The sequence below is a fragment of the Pseudopipra pipra genome, chromosome 1, assembly GCF_036250125.1.
Source record: "Pseudopipra pipra isolate bDixPip1 chromosome 1, bDixPip1.hap1, whole genome shotgun sequence".
NCBI lineage: Eukaryota > Metazoa > Chordata > Aves > Passeriformes > Pipridae > Pseudopipra > Pseudopipra pipra.
In genome coordinates, this window is record NC_087549.1 from 113,804,091 (window position 1) to 113,824,616 (window position 20,526).

At 37.6% G+C, this 20,526-nt stretch overlaps 1 protein-coding gene across 1 annotated transcript in view; it reads right to left on the minus strand.

The window, feature by feature from the left end:
• Positions 1–20,526, minus strand: part of STT3B (STT3 oligosaccharyltransferase complex catalytic subunit B) — a 52,711-nt gene that overhangs the window by 23,822 nt on the left and 8,363 nt on the right. The window contains exons 2-4 of the mRNA XM_064672393.1: positions 4,810–4,918; positions 2,801–3,088; positions 1,061–1,126 (exon numbers count right to left, since the gene is read on the minus strand). Coding sequence (XP_064528463.1) covers positions 1,061–1,126; positions 2,801–3,088; positions 4,810–4,918 — 463 coding nt within the window. The remainder of the gene's footprint in view (positions 1–1,060; positions 1,127–2,800; positions 3,089–4,809; positions 4,919–20,526) is intronic.

Sequence of the window (20,526 nt, forward strand, 5' to 3'; positions counted from 1 at the left end):
GATAAATAGGGAATGAAATAAATGTACTCTTAACAAGAAATAGCTATCCTATCCTCTTTGGTGACAAACACGGGGCTATTATTTCCTATATTAACAGCAAAAGTCTCCCAGGAAACCAAATGCACAGTAAAGCTAGAGGAAAACTAGGCAGCATGCAGACAACCTTTGAATTAACCTTCTACTTTAAGGCACATAAAACAGTCCGTAAGTTCCTTTTTCTTGCAAATCTAGTTACCTGACGGTAGAAAAGCAGCATTTGAGACCTCAATCTTAACTGTCACCAAGCAATTAGCCTGGCAGTCCCACCACTGCCTATTTCGAGGATAATTTATTTTCATACAGCCACACAGAAAAAGGGGAAAAAGGACCTTTGACTGATTCATACAGGAAAATTCTTCAAGTCTAACGCTTCAGAAGATGGGAGGAGGGTGAAAACCAATTGTCTCCATTTTTCTATTAGTTTTATCTCCTCAGTTTTACTACTGTTTTTCCCCCCTGTTAGCCCTTAGGAACATCTGTGCAATAGCCTCCATCTTCACAGATCAAGAATGAAAAGAGTATTTATGATCATTTATTATGACACTGAAATCATTCATCAACCCTGGTGGTAAGCTCTATGGCATAATTATACCCAAAGAAATAGTTTTCAAAATTATAAAAATGTAACTTTGTCCTTACATTCTAAATATTCTGATTATTATTTCATTTTCATAATAATGACAGACAGACACAGGAATATTAAAATTACACCTTAATTTACCTGTACCCAAATGAAAATCTGACTGAATCAGACTACCCACTCATAGCATAGGAATAATTTATAAATTATTATACTTCAGTACTTTAAAAAAACCCTTTTTGGTGTTTATTAAATACTTTCAATTTCAATTTATTTATTATATCTTTTAGTCATCTATTTAAGGTTTTAATAGAAATATGAAGCAACAACTTCATATTATGGCTTCAATAAAGATTAAAATATCCTTCGGTTCTTTATTAACATATGGATTATGTAATCCCTACTCAAATAGTTCAGCTATTATATATATAAAAGCCTTACCATATAAAAGTAGGATAGACAGCAGCAGATTGTCCAAAAGACTGACCCAGTTTTCACAGACTTCACCTGGAAGAATAACCAAGTATTTATGAATCACAAATACAGGACAGTATTCCAAAATTTCATTCCAACTCAATTGTCAAGAGACATTCTTTAGCCCACATCAAGCTATATTTGTATGTCTCTGAACTGATGTCCATAGAATCGTAGCACTAATGCAATGCTTTCACACACAAAAGGAGCTTATATCTCCAGCAAAAGCAGAGGCAGCGTATGATCCAACTCTCTGCGTCATGGCCTGATGTAGAACAGTAGTAGCAACACCTGTACTACTTTCTCTGAGACATCAGACCACTTTAGAATTCTGAGTGTTGACTATCCATGCATTACTTTGGCTGGCATTCGACCCAACTCTGCAATTACAGACATAAGAGCTATTCTGTAATTTTGAAAAACTCAGTGTTAATGAGAGCATCCAGATACTACCAAAGGTTTAGATGGATCCATAAACAGCCCAGGAGCATGAATTTCTCTAAAATTGATGGTGGTGACTGTGGTGTGGGAAAACAGGAATGAAGAACAGACATTAAATAAAGCTAGAAAGTTTTCAATAAAATATATTTGATTCACACATAATTCTACGGGCGGTCATGCAAATATTACTGCATAAGCAGTTCAGTTAAATATGGATTTCCTAAGAACAGAGAACTGCTATTGTGTCTCAGTTACTCTAAAATAACAATGTAAGTTGATTCTATTATTGTTATCAAACACAGTACGCCTTTACAGCTGCAGCTTATTCTAAGACCAGACTTAAAAAACCTGCATTTAGGGTAACACCAGTCACTCAGTCATGACAAAACTCAATTCCCCTCTATCATATTCCTACCAACTACATCCCAAGTTTGAAATATTCTAAAGCTAAAAATATCTGTAAATACAAAATTATGAGAAAAGGTGTAATGACCACATACTTATGTGCAGATGCTCAAAATGAGAAGTATATGTATTCCAGGAACACACAAGGGACAGTGCACTACAGTGTCTATGCTGAATTAACAATATAGTTCTGCTTTTGTGTTATTTCCAAACTAGATTCAATGGTCCAGAAAAGATACAGCTTGCCTAAACTCCTTCATGCAAAACTGCATTACAGATGAAATTCTACATGCAGATTAAGGAGTGACTGACAAGCAGCTTTAGCAAGCAGACTAATTAAAAGACATAAGACTATTTTTTTAAGCACTCAAGTTAACATTAATATCTTGTCCTAGACGGCTTTGATTAAATAATTTGGATACTTATATCAAAGCCCAGACAGTCCATACAGTCAAAAGCTTCTCCAAAAGACAATTCAAAGCACTTCCTATTCAGTCTACTCCTTTTCACTAGGTATATAAGGAGGCTAAAAGTTAGATGCACACATAATGCTAATACCTATAAACCGAAAAACAACCCCTCTGTTTGTTTTAAATTTATAGACTCATCATCATTTTTATTATTACTATAGGACACACATACTTCAGCGGAACAGTACTTCTACATAGTGAACTAAAGAGAATGATTATGGAGTGGTTCAGATCATGTGACTTCTCAGTACTTGCCTGATCAAGAGCCAAGGGGAAGAGGGATGAGAGGGAGGAAAATAAGAATTCAATGGATTCTAAGAAAAATCAAGTCACTGGGTTGGAGGAGGAACCAAAAAACCTTTCCAAAGCAAAAGACTCAGCAATTACTTACCCATAAATAGTATGTGAACTGCAGTGCAAAAATAGCTATGCCTTCATTGTCAAATGATCCTGCTACTGATCGAGATATGTAACCTGGAACTATGGCGATAAAACAGGCAGCTAAAAGCCCTGCTCCCTGGTTCCACAGTTCTCTGGTGAGCAGGAAAGTAGAAATAGCTGTAAGGCCGCTAAAGACTGGTGCTAGAAACACACATACATCTCTTATATGGACTGTCACGTTAAGCATATTTAAAATCCAATGTATAAGGCCTGCTGTCACCATCAGTCCTGGGTATACCTACAAGGAGAAAAAAACAGAACAAACCAAAACATTAGGTTACTGGAGAAAACTAGCATGGTAGGTTTGTTTACATATAATTTGCAATGAAATGGTAATTTTTTAAGCTGATATAAGCAGTGAACATTAGCATAAGCTAATAGAATTATATTAATACTACTTTAATCATGTTTTAACAACATCTCTGAATACAAGAGGTTCTTTAAATTTTATCCAAATGCTAACAACAACATATAATCTATTTCATAAATGAATAAGCAGCATACAGGTAATATCCTACCTTGTTTGACATTTAACATATAATGAGAAGAATTTGCCATTAAGGTATGGAAGCAGAAGCTAAAGTTCGCAACAGAATTTCAAGCCAGCTAACAGCTTTAATGAAAAAAAGCCCCAAAAGCCTAAGACAACAAGAAGAAACCCAAAATTTCCCAGCCCTATCCATTTTCCTTCAAAATATATCATGACATTCTTTTACTTCTTGGTACCAATGGGGAACGAAAATGTGCATCAACAAAAATCTAATTTTTTTAAATTTGAAAAGTTGATGGTCAGTCACTTGAGTGTCATATATTTGCAAGACATCATTAGAGATCTTTGAATATGAAAGATTAAAATAAAGTCCTGTAAAATTGAATTAAGATGCCCTCCAGGGAAGGTATGAAATCTATTGAACCCATCACAAAATATTGGAGAACTTTAAAATATTCTTAATAGGAATTCTACCCTCCCACATTTATCAACATTAGAAAAATCAATACATACTAGAAAAGTTAATATGAACTTCACCTGCCTTAGTTTCTTTCAAAAATGAAGAAGGGCATTGTATGAAACTAAATTAACAAATGACAGAATGTTCCCCTGCATGTATTTCAAATCCCTTTCCTAAGGGGTTTTACTTCATATAAGATAGCTGTGGAAGTATGTAACACGCATTTATGTTACATAAAGAGTCTCAAGACTCTTTATCTTCTTTACTTTGGTATCTCCAAGATAGTAAAACAAATGGTGATCTGTTGCAAAAAACCCCTCGTTAATGCCTTTAAATGTTAGGTACTATAATTAAAAAGCTTTAATGAACTTTCACACATTAAGAAACTGGCTGTGGCTGTGTTAGTAACTTAAGTGTTATTAAAGGTATTCCAATGAACAACATTTGTATTCTGATTTGATAATATTGTTTTGTACATCTTTCCTGTCTTGAAAATTGCATCGATGCCAATCTTAACTATTCCTGATGCTTCATACAGGTGCCACACTGATTTAATTTCACAAGGTCTTTTCCCACTGAAATCCTAACTTTTTTCCATACATACAAGAAGTCTACTCAACATATACCACTGGATTAAAACTTGTACCTTAAGAGATTTAGTTAACAGTTTTGACAAAAAAAAATTTAAAAAAATAAATTGTTTTTCCTTTTTTGATTTCATGTACAGGTATTACAGGAGTAATGGTAATTTTATTACCATAAGAAGTTCATATGTAAGAAGTTCTGTATTTCTTGTTCACAGTATGGTGTTGGATAAAGACTAAAGCATGTTGACTTACTCTCAGTTTCTGCACCTAAAAATTAAAAATATCTTGATATTCCCTCTGCAGCAATTTGACAATTAAAGGCATATTTTATTAAGAGTTGCCTTTTACTGATGTCAAATTTGCATTGAAAGTTCAAAAAACTTACTGCAAAGTCACCTTTAAGTTATTATTATGATACTTACAGTTCCACCTACTATTCTTCCTAGTGGATACCATGCTCTTTCATCAAACCAATTTAAAAATTCATAAAACCCATGAGATGCAAGATGATGTGTTGATCTATAGTTAAACCTAGAAAGAAACAGAAGAAAAGATGAGGGGGTAAGATAAAAATCCAAAACCTGTTAAAATAAAAATCAAGAACTTCAGCGTCTCATTTAGTATAGAAGTACAATGGTCCTCTCTAAATCTATAGCATTCTAAAGTAAATTATTAAGTTCTCAGTTACTAATGATTGTATTTTCTTCATTTCTACAGCCAGTGAATTTACACAGATGATATGTTATGGTCTTTGGTGGAGTTTTTTTTGTATGTAAATATTAAAAGGTTTTCTATCACTCTGAAAAACACTCTGGCCATTTTTGGTATTCCTTTTTTAAGCTACTAGTTTTCAAATATAGTCTCTCACATCCAGAATATCACTTAAACAGAATTAAGATCATGGAAGAATCAATGCAAGACTCCCACTCTGAGATAGGACAGCTGTGGAATACATTTGCTGCTTCTCTACCTCATGTAAAATTGAGAGGTGACTAATGTAATAGGCAATGGGAACCAGTCCGTTTATTCACACTATCAAACTAATGGCCTTCACATATTCCCTTCTTTCAATCCCCTTCCCTTCAATCAAGTAAGAATGTATACAGTATAGAATCTCTGTAGATGAAGTTTCACCTTCAAAGTTTGTACATTCTCTGCTGCAGAAAATATCTTGTAGAACAAAAGGTCTCCCATGCATACCTTCAGTTCAGTCTACAAACCATTAAAAAGCATCAGTAGACTGCCATTAAGGCACTAATCTTTCACTTTCCTGGCACAAAATATCCCAAACTTCTGATAAAAAACTTCTCAACTATTAAGAAGTCTATTAATTCTTGAAATGAGGTACTAGGCTGTGAAAAGAACTACAACGCATGTTATCCCAAAACAGCAACTCCTTCATGATCATTCATTCAAAAGCCAAACTAAAAAGGCTACAAGTATTGATAATGGGAAGTTTTCCAAAGAAAGTTTAGGTTTAGAAATGCCTGGGTGAACACAAGGTCTGAAACAAGCAACATCCACAAAGCCAACCCTTCTAATAGATACTCTAATTGGAATTCAGTTAACAATGTGAAATGTATTAGTTAAAAAAGTATTAAAGATTATATTCATTACTTAAGTAGAAGTTCAGGTGACTAAATGGAATACCACAACAGGTTAGATGAGCAAACCACCATGAAAGACTTCCAGAGACACTGCTAGTATTCACAACTAGAAAAGCTTAGGTGTGTTTTTAATTTTGTCTATTTTATGAAAGTATCCACTTATATCAGTAACATGCATCACTTCTAACACAGATTTTAAAACTACAGCAAATTCTCTTGCATATTTAGGATTCCCAAAATATTACAGGTTTACCTTGAATTAATTCAACAGAATCAAGCTACTGTCATTGAAGACTGCAAAACCCACCAAGTTCCTAACTGTTTAATCAGTACAAGTCTAATACCTGAAGTAAAACCACACTGAGGTCATGAGCAGCTTTATTTATCTACACAGTGACAGAACAAAAAGAACTGAAATTCAAGTTCAGATGTCAGCAAATTTGCATATTTCAACTGACTGAACTATCACAGCAGAGGTCAAGTGACATTAAAAATAAATAAATAAAAAATAGAGTGAAGTATTTTCAGGAGCACTCTCTTACATGTTAACTAAGTAATTATATAGGATACATTACCTGATAAAACCGTAGAATTTGAAGAGTTATTAGTCATGTTTATATAAGAAAATTCACATGACCATCAGTCATTCTGACCTAGAAATCTTTGATTCAAACAGCAATGTGACATTGGTTTCTAATAAGCCTACAACTATTCCCATTTGATTAGATTTCTAAATATTAATTAATTCTCCATTTCTGAACTGTCAACTATAGTGTGATTTATGAAATGCTGTACCTGTGAAATCAGCCTCTTATCTTAGTATAGTGAGGTCTGTTGTTAATTTGGTTAGGGCCAAATGCCTGCAGTACAGCATGAAACAAATCAGGAATTTCACATTGCAGAGGATGCACACGATCCAGACATAAAACACACTGAAAACCCAGCCAATATTGTTATCCTAGAACTTTAAAAAGGAAACATGAAAGATGTTTACTAACACGGATTACTTTCAAATTTTTAGATCATGACTCAAACTCAGAGGCTACAAAAGTATGACTAATGTTTACTTTTAGAGCATTAAAAGATTAGTTAAACAAATGAAATTGCCAGTATGTGTTCTTGGCTTTCTCCTCATGTTTCGAACCAGTAAAGCTTCATAACTGACTTCAGAAGGATGTGAACAACTGTTCTGTGCTGTGGCAGCATCCCATTAAGTCTTTAATAAGAATAATTCAGAATTGAAATGCAACATAACAGGACTTTAATTCTACCACTTCGAAGGTAAGAATTTAATCTTCTCTCCTAAGGTACTTTTAGACAGATACAAATCTATTAACCCTTCTTTCAAAAAACAATTGATTCTTTTGCCACAAATGAAAGTATGCAGAGACAGCTGGGCATGTCTTTACAGCACAAATTATTGGTAATATTATAGGTACATTAATTTTTCACTGTGAGAAGACCTGTAAGTGACAACAAGAAATAACCTTCTGGACACAAAATGCTAAAAAATTATTTAGAAGCATAATTCAGCACCTCATTTTGACTTTAAAAAAAAAATGCCCGCTTCACTCCCACTAGGTAACCTGCGACCAAAATTTAGTTAAAATGTCAATATAAAACATATAGGCACATCAGAAGAAGATTAATGAGTGATGCTGAATATTAAAGCCAGCTTCGGGCACTGAAAAAGTGGCAGCAATGGGCAGTGCATCAGACAACAGTGTGGTCTGGCAACCATATGATGATGCCAGTATTATGCTCTGATATCACTTACCCACTTTATAGCGCTCTTTGTTAGGGGTAAACTTGAACCTTGTGAAACTGTTTCCTTTTTAGCCAGAATGGAGATAGCTGCTAACAAACGGCATCACATCACAAACCACAGTCACATAACATTCTTACTACCTTGGTACTTTTCAAACTGTGCTTGAAACGCAGCACAGTGGTACTGTATTTCTACAGCAGTGCTGTCACAGTACCTGTAACTATCTCTAGGTTTCACAGGAGTGCAAAACAGCCCTGGAAAATATTAGAAAAACTGCCACCTTTGCCTATGCCCGCATCTGGGACATTTAGGGGCTGCAACTGGGGAAGAATCAGAACAGAGGCAAGAACAACCAGTGCTGGGTAGGGGTTGCACTTCAGGCTTGGGTGTTACTGTCTGCCCTAGTTCTTCCACCACCAGCAGCAGCAAGAACAGGTGATATTTAGGGTTTTTATCTAGTCCCCTTTCTGACCTGCTACACCTTATCCAAGGAGACACTGGAGTACACTGCTGGTTACACTGACTAAACAGTATGCAGTACTATGTGACAGAACGAGAGTGAAGAATAGGATCCCTTTTCTCCCACCCTCAACCCTCACACACATCTGATCTTGAGGTATGGGAACAGTTTACTGATCTCCCAAGATTCCCTTTTTATCCTCCCTCATCCCTTTGAGGCAAGTCAATTTGAGATAGACCTGAGAATAAAGAACAAAAATATGTGAAGCACATGCCTAATTAAATACTTAACAAGAAAGACTGAGACAAATACTCAAGTTCTCAGTCCACGTTGTGAAGAAGATACACTTGCCAATATTCAACTAAGGGCCAGACTAAGGCCAGTAAGCATTGATGTTTCTTATTTTAGCTGATGTTCTAGGAGGAAAAGTGATGCTCTGCTGCTCTCCTTGCCTCTTTCTGTCAGGTCTGGAGTTTGAACTGTCTCCTCCTCCAAGCTAAGCTTTAGAGGAATAATCAAACAGTCCTAAGTCTTTGTACATTTCAGAATTTTAAGTCCCAGCTACCAAATTAGGCTGGTATTGTAGTTTGAACCTTTGGGGGGATGCTCTAGTGATCACAAAAGCCCTCTGCATGGTATCATTAATTCTGCGGCACTACTGGAAATACCTACATTATAGTCAGTTCAGTAGACAAACGGAGATAAGTTAATAAAGATACGGTTCTCATTTTTAAAGTATATTTTACTAGAGAAGAGAGTATAAGCAGCAACAACAAAAGTAACTCAACAGAGGCATAACTTTTTTTTTTTAGTAGCAACATTAATTTAGAAAGCTTAACTAGGCAACTTACAACGTAAAGCCTGTAAAGTTTTCACTTATATATTATGTACTCTTAATACATAATCTTACCTATCTGTTCATGCTTAGGTTTGATTTTTATTCCATCCTATGAACTGCTTTTTTGATGACACAAGGTAATACTGTAAGATGATTACTTAATGGCAGTCACAGCAATCACTATCCAGGAGCTATGGAATTCTCCAGCACTTCACAACAATAATTGATGCTATATTTATAAAGAGACACCTTTGGTTTTGACATTCCAAGTATTTCCTTGACAAAGTACTATTTAAGATAAAACATTAAAATAAAATTTAGCCTACTGAGAAAATAATAAAATATAGAAAATAAGAGCACAAGTAGAGCAATGCAGTTACTCCATTCAGACCTTAACAACACCTAAGGCAAATTATACTGACAGCAATGGAATTCATTTGACCCCTCTGTTCCAACACAGCACAAGATCAGTGTGTTGCTTCTTGTGGGAATGGTGACTGTTTAAACCCCAATCAATTTCATGCTATTATTGTCCCATCATCTAGACTTTTTATCCAGCATTTTATAGCCATCTGAGAACATGTAATCTCCTTACAGGCAGAAACTGTTGAAAAATTTCTAAGCCTGCAATTATAAAGGCTTCTAAAAGTCTTCATCTGCAGATGCACAAAATTTTCACATCTGCAAACTCAGTAAAATGACATGATACAAACTGTGAACATTACAAGCTATCTGAGCAATTCTAGGAGTCAGTTTTTAATGCAAATGTAGATTACAGAATCAATTCTGCCATACAGCATCTAATTAGAAATGGCAAGTCTAGATTCTTGAAAAGGATAGTTGTGGATTGATTCCATATCCGACATATTCTTTGCATCCAAAGGAAGAATTTATTCAGTGCAACACTATGAAAAATCTAATGAGAAACTTCACTAGCTTCCACTGAAATGAAGAAACTTATATACAGTTTTCCATAATAAATTTTAAAACACCTGCTTGCCTACATATTATACTATGAGTACAACATCCTGCAAGTCTTATTCTGAATTCTGTATCTACGAATAAGCAATTACCACAACGAGTTCTGGTTTTTAAAATGGAAGTATATTACCCCACGAATCACACAATGAATTCAATGCACTACACAGCAGTATTTCTCATCAGGAAAATCCTTACTTGTGTTGTGTTTATAACCTTGAGAAGTATGTATGGACATTTAAGCCATTTTCAACTAATCAAGATCAGAATTTTGGAGCAGCAATACCTACAGGTAAAAGTACTCATGACAGGTAAAGAGCTTTTCCTAGTGCCCTCAACCCAAATCCAAGGTGTTAGATCTCACAGTAAGAATGAAGAAAATATACACTGAGATCTACCTGTGTAAGAACCCATGAGATGGAGGGTGGTCCTCTGTTTATCTGAGCCAAAACTGACATAAATCTGCAAAATGGAAGAGCAACCAGGCAATTCTATTTCAGAATAATCTCCTTTCTTTTTGACTTAACCTCATGTCAGTGGAATGGTTTTATTAGGTTCTAAATATAATAAAAACATATACTGCATGAATTTCATCCCTAATTAGCACATTTATATATAATTTAATTCTTTATGTGTCCACGAATCTTTTTTCTGGAATCTCTCTAGGCACACACCAACCATGGTTTTATGTGGAAGCTGTTATCACTTTGCACAGTCAACTTCTGCACCTCACTGGACAACAAACGTCCAGGAGTCATGAGCACAGGAACTCTACCCAGTCTTTCACAAGTGACACAGAACATGTTTGCACAGTTCTAACTAAAGTTGATTGAAAGACAACTATTAAGTAAAGTCCATCAGAAAGAAAAAATAAAAGCTTTGACAGATGTGGAGTTTAATAGTGTCCTAATTATGATGTTCTTAGGGGGTTAAATATGGAATTTTTGATTGTTTATATGAATATTTGGATATGTAATGACTCTTTGCATTCTGAGATAAGCCTCAACTAATATCAAGTATTTTCTGCAATACTATTAGAATCATCTCTGATGGGTAAAACAGTAGAAAGCCAAGGCAGAAAAAAAAGCTGGATGCAGAAAAAAAATCAGCAGGGCAACTATTTTTTCAGGTCCAACATTCGACTATGCTCAATGGAAATCCTGAAGAACGGTTATAGAAGAACCATTAAGAATTACCATTAAGAATATCAGAATGTCCCCAATGTGTTTAAGAAGGATTACAGCATTCCTATTGCCACTATTGCATGGTATTTTCACTGCCTGCAATAAGATGTCACGCTTAGCAAATGCTAAAATCAGGAACTGCATGCTGCCAGTGGCTTAATGATATGAAATTCTACAGGGAGCATGCAGTCACTAACTTCTTCAGAGAACCCAGGGCATCTCCAATATTTTTGCTAAAGAATTGTAAGCTTTTTAAAGCATTCCATGACCACAACTTATATTTTTCACACAATATACCACCATCTGAAGCCACGATATGCTTCCCATCATCACTGTAGTGGGTGTATATCTGTCTGCAATTTCAGATACTTCTTCTGATGCCTACTGCTATTTTTCATTACTTTTTTTGTCTTGCTTTTGAACTATTTGATGTCTCAAGGCAAATTATTATGAAAATAGTTAGTTTTATCAATATTAAAAGGCATATTTCACCAGTGAATTTTGCCATTCATAACATTTAACAACATTTTAGACCTAAAAAGAAAGCGATGATGACATTTTTCTTAGAACAGTGAAAGTTCCCAAGGGATTTCAAAGATAAGATGCAAACAGAACCATCTGAAATTGCTACAGGGGAAAACTGAATGTTCATTTTCTTTTCTACCAGACATACACTTTACAACAGATACTACGCTACAACTAGCATCAATATGGATGGCAATATTGGGTCTTTATCTTTTGACAGCATCAGCTTCTCAAGAGGCATCAAGTCTCTGCTCAGTACAGTATAAACTACCACAAACTCAAAAGGCCCCACAGTCTGTTTCTTTCTAAGTGCTATTGGGCTACTCTGTGGCAATTTGCCTTGAATCTTGCAACTCTGAAGGTTTTGCATCGAATTAAAGAAAATGTTCAAGTCAGGTATTTCTTCCAGATCAAATAGATTTGTGCTAGACTTGTTTTTAACATGATGGAGGCAGCTTAACTTCAAGATCTTCTAAGTTAAAGGCCCGTACACGAGGATCTAGTTGGCAGGAAGGAATTAAAAAGGCAATTAGCCGAACACTATCTTTTAAGACGCAAAATATCTTTTCTGTGAAAAATCTGACAGTAGAAATCAATGAAGTGAAATGACTGCTTCACAAGACGTGACTGGGAACAGAGGATGGCTAGCTCCCAAGCCACTTTTTTCATGGTCTTCTAGAATAGAAAAGCAACATGTAACATCTAAACAACTCTTATTAAACTGATCTCAAACATACTACCTGCTATCCTGTAGCAAGATCCAATACGTGCGTGGAAGAGAATACTAATTCTTCTAATAGCCCAAAACACAGAGTAAAATAAAGGAAATTTATTATTCATTACAGGTACTTTAATTACATTTTAACTATTTGGGAGTATGTGGCACAGCCTTCATCTCTATTACATAAATAAGTTCATCTATATGCTACAATGCAGTGGCAACTGAGGAAGTACAACCTACATCAAAATGCAGTTGAACCAACTTCGCAATCACTTCCCATTATGTGAAATTTAAGAAATGGGCCTGGATGCAAGGTGGCCTGCCAGACTGCTTCTACCCTGTAAAATACAAGACATAGTAAAAAGTAAACAGGACTCTTTAAAAGGCTCCAGATCCCCAGCATATATCATCCCCAGATGATATTTAAGCAGTGACAATCTTATTTCAGGCAGAACATCTAAATACTTACAGCACTGCAGAAGAGCTTTAGCAGAAATTATTTTGTACACTCCTGAATAACCAAGAGCCTGTTAGTAGACAAAGCCTGTGTAGCATGACAAAGTAAGTCCGGCCAGAATAAGACATTAGATATCAAACCACTCTGTATAAATTATGGCAATGTAGGTTTTTTTAAGCTCACAGAAATTAAAAGTATCTACAGTGTTGTGATTGCACGTCCAAGTCAGTTTAGCAAGTTAAATAAGTTAAAATAAGGTAGCGTTTCACCCCTTTAGTACATTTCTGAATGCACCTGCTATTCTTCCTCCTACAGGTCTCTGTTGCCTGAATTTTCTGACTATGCTTCCTTTCAATTATTCTTTCTGTGTGTAGATCATGTTTAGTCCAAGAAGCTGGATCTCTCATAGAGCACCTGTTGAACTCCATCTGTTGCAATACTGACTTACTGACTTTTTACTACAATGACTACTGAGAAAATAAAAATTAACGTTTCAGAGTGGATAATACAAAGCATCATCAGAGTAGAACAGACAGTCTAACTTGAACAATTTCTGCCCAGTGATTAACACCAGACAGGTTAAAGACCTAATTTTATCTAAATTAAATATGTCTGTCCAAATTCTGCTTAACCCTTCAGTAACTTGGCACAAACAGACACAAATATTGCATTCACCAGGAATGTTGCAGGGATCAGGAAATTTTTACCTGTGGGTATGTACATATATAGATAGAGCTACCTGCAGAACAAACCAAACAGTACAACCAGGGTTTGCAGGGACCTAGAGACAGATCTAGTTATGCCCTTATTATTATCAAATTATTATCAAATAAAGCTGAAAAGAAAAAGGCACAAATACAGCTCAAAGTGCAGTGGTAAGGGGAAAAAAAAGTATTCCCAACTCTAGGACGCCTTGTACTGAATTACACACTCGCGAATTTAACTATGGGAGTTATCCTTCAACTAACCTTTGCTAGGTAAAAGGAGCGCAGAGCACTCCTAATCCACTTCTGTGTGCATCAGCTTGAATCGCGGCTAAAAAAGCAAACCACTCCAGAGATGCCGTAAAAGACAACAAAAATGCTTCTATAAATACATCAGCAATAAAGGGAAGGCTAAGGAGAACCTCCATCCTTTATTGCATCCGGGAGGAAGCACTGACAAAGGATGAGGTGCCTAATGCTTTCTTTGCCTCAGTCCTTAATAGTAACACCAGCTGTTGTTCCAGCCCCCTGAGCCGGAAGACTGAGATGGGGAGCAGAAAGAAGCCACCATAATCCAAGGGGAAATTGTCAGCAACCTACTACACCACTTAGAAACACACACAAGTCTATGAGGCTGCATGGGATCTACCCAGGGGTACTGAGGAAGCTGGCAGAGGTGCTCACCAAGCTGCTTTCAATCATTACCCAGCAGTCCTGGCTAAATAGGGAGATCCCAGTTGACTGGAAGTTAGCAAATGTAATGCCCATCTATGAGAAAGGCCAGAAGGAGGATCCAGGGAACTACAGGCCTGTCAGCTGACCTCGGTGCCAGGGAAGGTTATGGAGCAGATCATCTAGAGCAAAACCATGCAGCAAATACAGGACAATCAGGGGATCAGGCCCAGTCAGGGTGGGTTTATAAAAGGCAGGTCCCACTTGCCCAACCTGATCTTCTTCTGTGACAGGGTGACTTGCTTAGTGGATGAGGGAATGGCTGTGAATGTTGTCTACCTGGACTCATTTAATAAAGCCCTTGACACTGTTTCCCACAGCATTCTCCTGGAGAAACTGGCTACTCATGGTCTGGACAGGTGCACTCTTTGTTGGGTAAAAAACTAGTTGGATGGCCAAGCCCAGAGAGTGGTGGTGAATGGAGTTACAGCCAGTTGGTAGCCAGCCAAAGTGGTGTTCCTTAGGAATCAGTGTTGGGGCCAGCCCAGTTTAATATCTTTATCGATGATCTGGACGAGGGAATTGAGTGCACCCTCAGCCAGTTTGCAGATGACACCAAGTTGGGTGGGAGTGTTGAACTGCTGGAGGGTAGGAAGACTCTAGAGAGGGATGTGGACAGGCTGGATCAATGAGCCGAGGCCAACTGTATGATGTTCAACATGGTGAAGTGACAGGTCCTGCACTTGGATCACAGCAGCCCCATGCAGTGCTACAGGCTTGGGGAAGAGTGGCTGGAAAGCTGCCCAGTGGAAAAGGACTTGAGGGTGCTGTTTAACAGCCAGCTGAACATGAGCCAGCAGTGTGCCCAGGTGGCCAAGAAGGTCAATGGCATCCTGGCTTGTATGAGGAATAGTGTGGCCAGCAGGACTAGGGCAGTGATTGTCCCCCTGTACATGGCACTGGTGAGGTCACACCTCGAATCCTGTGTCCAGTTTTGGGCCCTTCACTGCAAGAAAGGGCTGGAGCATGATCAGAGAAGGGCAACAGAGCTGGTGAAGGGTCTGGAGCACAACTCTGATAAGGAGCAGCTGAAGGAACTGAAGGTTGTTTAGCCTGGAGAAAAGGAAGCTCATGGGGAACCTTAATGCTCTCTATGACTACCTGGCAAAAAAGGTTGTAGTGAGGTGGGGAGTTGGCCTCTTCTCCCAGGTAAGAAATGATAGGACAAGAGGAAATGGCCTTGAGTTGCGCCAGGGGAGTTTTAGATTAGGTATATGAAAAGATTTCTTCACTGAAAGGGTTATTAAACATTGGAACAGGCTGCTCAGGGAAGTGGTTGACTCACTAACCCTTGAAGTATTTAAAAGAGGTGTAGATGTGGCACTTAGGGACGTGTTTTAGTGCTGGACTTGGCAGTGTTGGGTTAATGGCTGGACTCAACAATGGTAGAGGTCTTTTCCAACCTAATGATTCTACGATCTCAACGATTTCAACTGATTTTTCTCTGCAGCAGATTAAGAGTACCCACATGATCTATTAATACAGTCCAACAGAAGGGATGCTGGCCTCCAGCTGAGGGCAGAAACAGTTCCAGCTGTTTGCAAAGTGACTATATATCCACTCACACTGAAGAAAATTGATGTGGGAATAGGATGTCACCAATAAAATAAATAAAGACCAGGAAAGTAGCTGAAAACAGAAAATGGCCTTCATTCTTCCCTACAATACACAGTGTGGAGTTTTTTTCTCATGATATTTTGCATTCTTGATCCACTTTCAGTGTCTGACTTATTATCAAATAAGTATGGCAAGCAGAATTTAAAATCAGCTAGCCACTACTTCTATTTTATATCTTTCATACTGTTTTAAGTAACTCTAAATTAAAAAAAACCCAAACAAACTAAGTTTTCACTGAATTTCATTCAACCAGTTAAGAACTGTACCTAATGGCTACCAAAGTTTCTTTAAAGACTATGCACAAGAAACGCAAAAAATGCAATAACAAAACATTATTTGCTCTTCAGGTATTCACACAGAAATGATAAAGATTAACTGTACTGTGATGACTACAGTGCTCGGCATTTAAGACAGTATATATAATTAATATTAAACTCCTGCCATGTACAATATGAAATTAAAGTTACATATTTATTTTCTCATTACATGATGGAATTTCTAGTATTGCTTTGTATTACTATATTGTAGCTATTCACCTATCTCACTGTGCTCCTTTGTCACTTTAGTAAAATCCAATCCAAGCTTAGAAATGATCTTAAAAATGGAACACTCAAGGTGGTAGAACACTCAAGATGAGCTCATCATCATGGCTAGGCTTCGCAAACGAAGATTTAGGAAGGCTCTATCCACATTTGTTACAAGCACATTGGTGGCTAACGAGGCCAATACGAGATAGACATGTCCGATTGCAAAAGGCCCAGCAGAAAGACTTCTTAGGTGGTATATTCTGCAAGACACGGTTCTTTCTGCGTTGTCTTTTCTCCTCAAGAGTGATCCTGCGTGTGTTCTCAAAGGAGACAGCTGCGTTATAGATGGTGTGTCTCCAGACCTCCCGATTGGAGGCCAGAGTAGACCAGTTATGGTGATCAATATGGCCAAGGCTGAGATGTTGTTTCAGGGAGTCCTTGTATCTTTTCTTCGGGGCTCCTTTCATGTGGCAGCCGGTGACAAGTTCACCATAAAGCAGGATCTTAGGGAGGCGGTGGTCCTTCATCCTTGAGGCATGCCCTGCCCATCGCAGCTGTGTTCTCAGCAACATGGCCTCAATACTTGTGACTACTGCTTGTTCTAGAACAGATGTATTGGTCACATAATCTGACCAGTGGATGTTTAGGATTGTACAGAGACAGCATTGATGGAAGCGTTCTAGGAGATGCAGGTGGTGGCGGTAGATGACCCATGATTCAGAACCATATAAGAGAGTCGACAGCACTATGGCTTTGTTACACACAGAATTACAGAATATGCTGAGCTGGAAGTGACCCACAAGGATCATCGAGTCCAACCCTTAGCTCTGCACAGGACCATCCCCAAGAGTTGTGCCTGAGAGTATCATACAAATGCTTCTTGAACTCTGTCAGGCCCGGTGCTGTGACCCCTTCCCTGAGGAGCCTGTTCCAGTGCCCAGACATCCTCTGGGTGAAGTATCTTTTTCTAATATCCAACCTAAACCTCCCGTTACACAACTTCAGACCATTCCCTTGGGTCCTTTGCCTGGTCACCATAGAGAAGAGATCAGTGTCTGCTCCTCCACTTCCCCTAATAAGAAAGTTGTAGACTGCAATGAGTTCTCCTCTCAGTTTCCACACATATGCTTTGAAACTGTCACAGTTGTTGTTATAGAAATATTCACAGACTACACCCATCATTGCCTTTATCACACATCCAGGAACACGCCCTTTCAAAACCAAATCACCTCTTTGACCAGCCTGCTACAGTGATATATACAGTTTGGAAGCTACAGCCCTCCTCTGTCTTCTAATAGCAAAAGGATGAGTTTCATTTCTAATGCCATTTTATTTAATCATAAGTAATGACCTGAGGTACTATGCCTTTCCCTGCTTCCCTATTGCCACATGAAACAGTGTAAGGCAAAATGAATGCCTGGTTGCCCATGAAAATGGGGGAAGAAGGATACTAAAGCAAGAGGTTAGGTTGCACTTCAGGTGGGGTTGGAAAGTGGTGTAATGCACAGGATGTGTGAGAGCTGTCAGGAAGGGCCTAGCAGAAGTTATCGAGAGACAGTTATTAGGTCACACAATCCTAAATCTTCTCTCTCCTTGCTCTCCAGACAGGAATTAAATTGGCCTGCTCCAGGACCTTTCATGCTTCAATCCCCACCAGACTGTATGCCCTCTCAACTCTCTCCACAAATGCGCATTTAAATTAGAAAACTAGAGTTAGCCTTCCTGTTGAGAAAAGGGATTCAGCTCTAGATCCCAAACATCCCATGTAACTATTTAAGTCTTATTTATGGTAAAACTTTTGAACAGTTACAGCACAGTAAAGAGCTTTAGCAGAAACTACTGGTATGTTCACCCCTCAATCACCCATGACCTGCTGGTCAGAGAACTCATGGGTACTTGCGATAGGATCAGGGTACAAGATGTGCCAATGCAATAGCTCTCTTCCACTGGAAAAGGGGAGTTTCTCCTCTCCCTGCTTGCAGTTGCAGATCCGACACTTGCGCTTACCAGAATTCTGCAAATTGCCTTAACCTGTTAATGCAGCAGAAAACTATCCCAGGAAACATCCAATAGATGATGGGAAATTCATGAGAACCACTTCACTTGATTAGATGCAAATATGGCAAATTTATACTGGTGAAGACAAGCTCAGCAGCAGCTTGTTGTACTGTAGATATTCAGAGGTAGTCTTTACTCAAAACAGTCTGAACACCCATCTTATCAGCCACAGCAGCTTTCTGGAGGTTCTTGAAAGAACCTGTGGAATTATCTTCCATGTGTTTTCCAATGCACAAATGATACCCATGGGTACTCCAGCACAGCACATTAGATAATGAGACAGAGGACAACATTGCTTAACTTCCCAGGTAAAAGTACCATTCAGTTAACATTTAAAGCTGTTCTGCAGCTCGAAGGTAGCCCTGAAAGAAGACAGCAGATGGCACCGTATGGAACATACTCTCACAAAGCAAAACCATGATGAGCATAGCCAAGTATACTGTGTTGAAACTACAGTGCATTGGAAGCATAAAGAAAAAAGGACCCTGAAGTTGACTCACAAAAGGAAAAGCTAGAAAATAAAACAGTGATGAAACAATTACAAGCATGACGTATTTCACACAAAACATGTCATCCAGTCTTCTGCCAAGCAAAAATTGGGCTTTACTGTGGGAGGGTGGGGCGAGCGTTGGTGAAGCAGTGGTAGAATACAAAATTAAAGCACTAAAAATTCCTTGGCTCCTAAACATGTTTAGCCATAGGAAAATAATTACATTTGTTATCAGTAGATTACCTGAGATATCACAAATTAAGACACCGTTGCAAATATTTAAGGTAGTCTCTCCAGTGCCATAATCCATTTTCTATTTGGCAAATGAAAGATTAAAACTGTTACAGGGTAAAATGAATTATGAGACACATGCAATAGTTTTTCAAATGTTACTTCAGACATCTGACATTAGATAAATCGTTCTCGTAACCTGAGTACGAATAAAATAGTCAAAACACAGCAGCATTGCACAACTTCTTGGAAAACTCAAACACTGCATTGGCTTTCATGGTTCTTGTTCTACAGTAAAGTGAGCCAAAGAGACGCCCATTTACTTACATTGTTAACATCGATACAACGCCAAAGCTCCGATTTTGTTTTGCTGACCTTCTAAATTAGAAGAATTGCAACTTTAAGGCGTTTTATCTATTGCCAGAGAATGAATTAAAGACATTTTAAAGACCTTTAATACTCAAATGATCAACCTCAAATATTTCAGCCATGAAGATGAAGCTGCCTTTTACAAGATAAATATTTCAAACAATATTTATGAAATTCTAAGTTACTTAACTGACTTTCTGAATGCTGCTTGGGATAAGTTTAGAATAAGAAGGAAACACATTCAATATATGCAATAGATTACTAAAAAAAGTTATAAAAAATGGATAAATATAGAAAAGTATTCCAGACAAGAAGGCTTGATTTGTTGTTTTGCTTCTGCATCAAGAAAATGTATTGCTGTATTTTCAAATCCTCTGTCTATAGCACACACATATTGTATTCCACAAGTATTCCTCCCAATCAGCTGCATCCTCAAAGAGGTAGTTTCCATACCCAGATTTTGTTAACATATCCATCTATTGGGAAAATAGGAATAAAAATTAATAAAGCTCTACTTTTTGGATTTAAAGAAGTTGGCTACCATTTATGTATAATAGTCACAAAAAGAGAATGCAGAACCCACAAAAAAATGTAGGCTGCCCAGCTACACGTGCTAAAACAGTTTAAAATCACATAATTACATGCTATTTTTCCCTTCTGCAAAATCCATATTAAAACAACAGGACAGACAGTGGCAATGTATACAGTGAGTCGTTATTTTACATAAATGTAAATAATACTGTATTAAACAGTCTAGAAGATAACAGCAATCCCACTAAAAACACCTCCGAAAATCAATAATCAAGTCAAACTCACATCCTCCACTGCAATGTAGTTTCCCCAAGGATTTTGCTTGTTTAAGTGAGAGAAGTT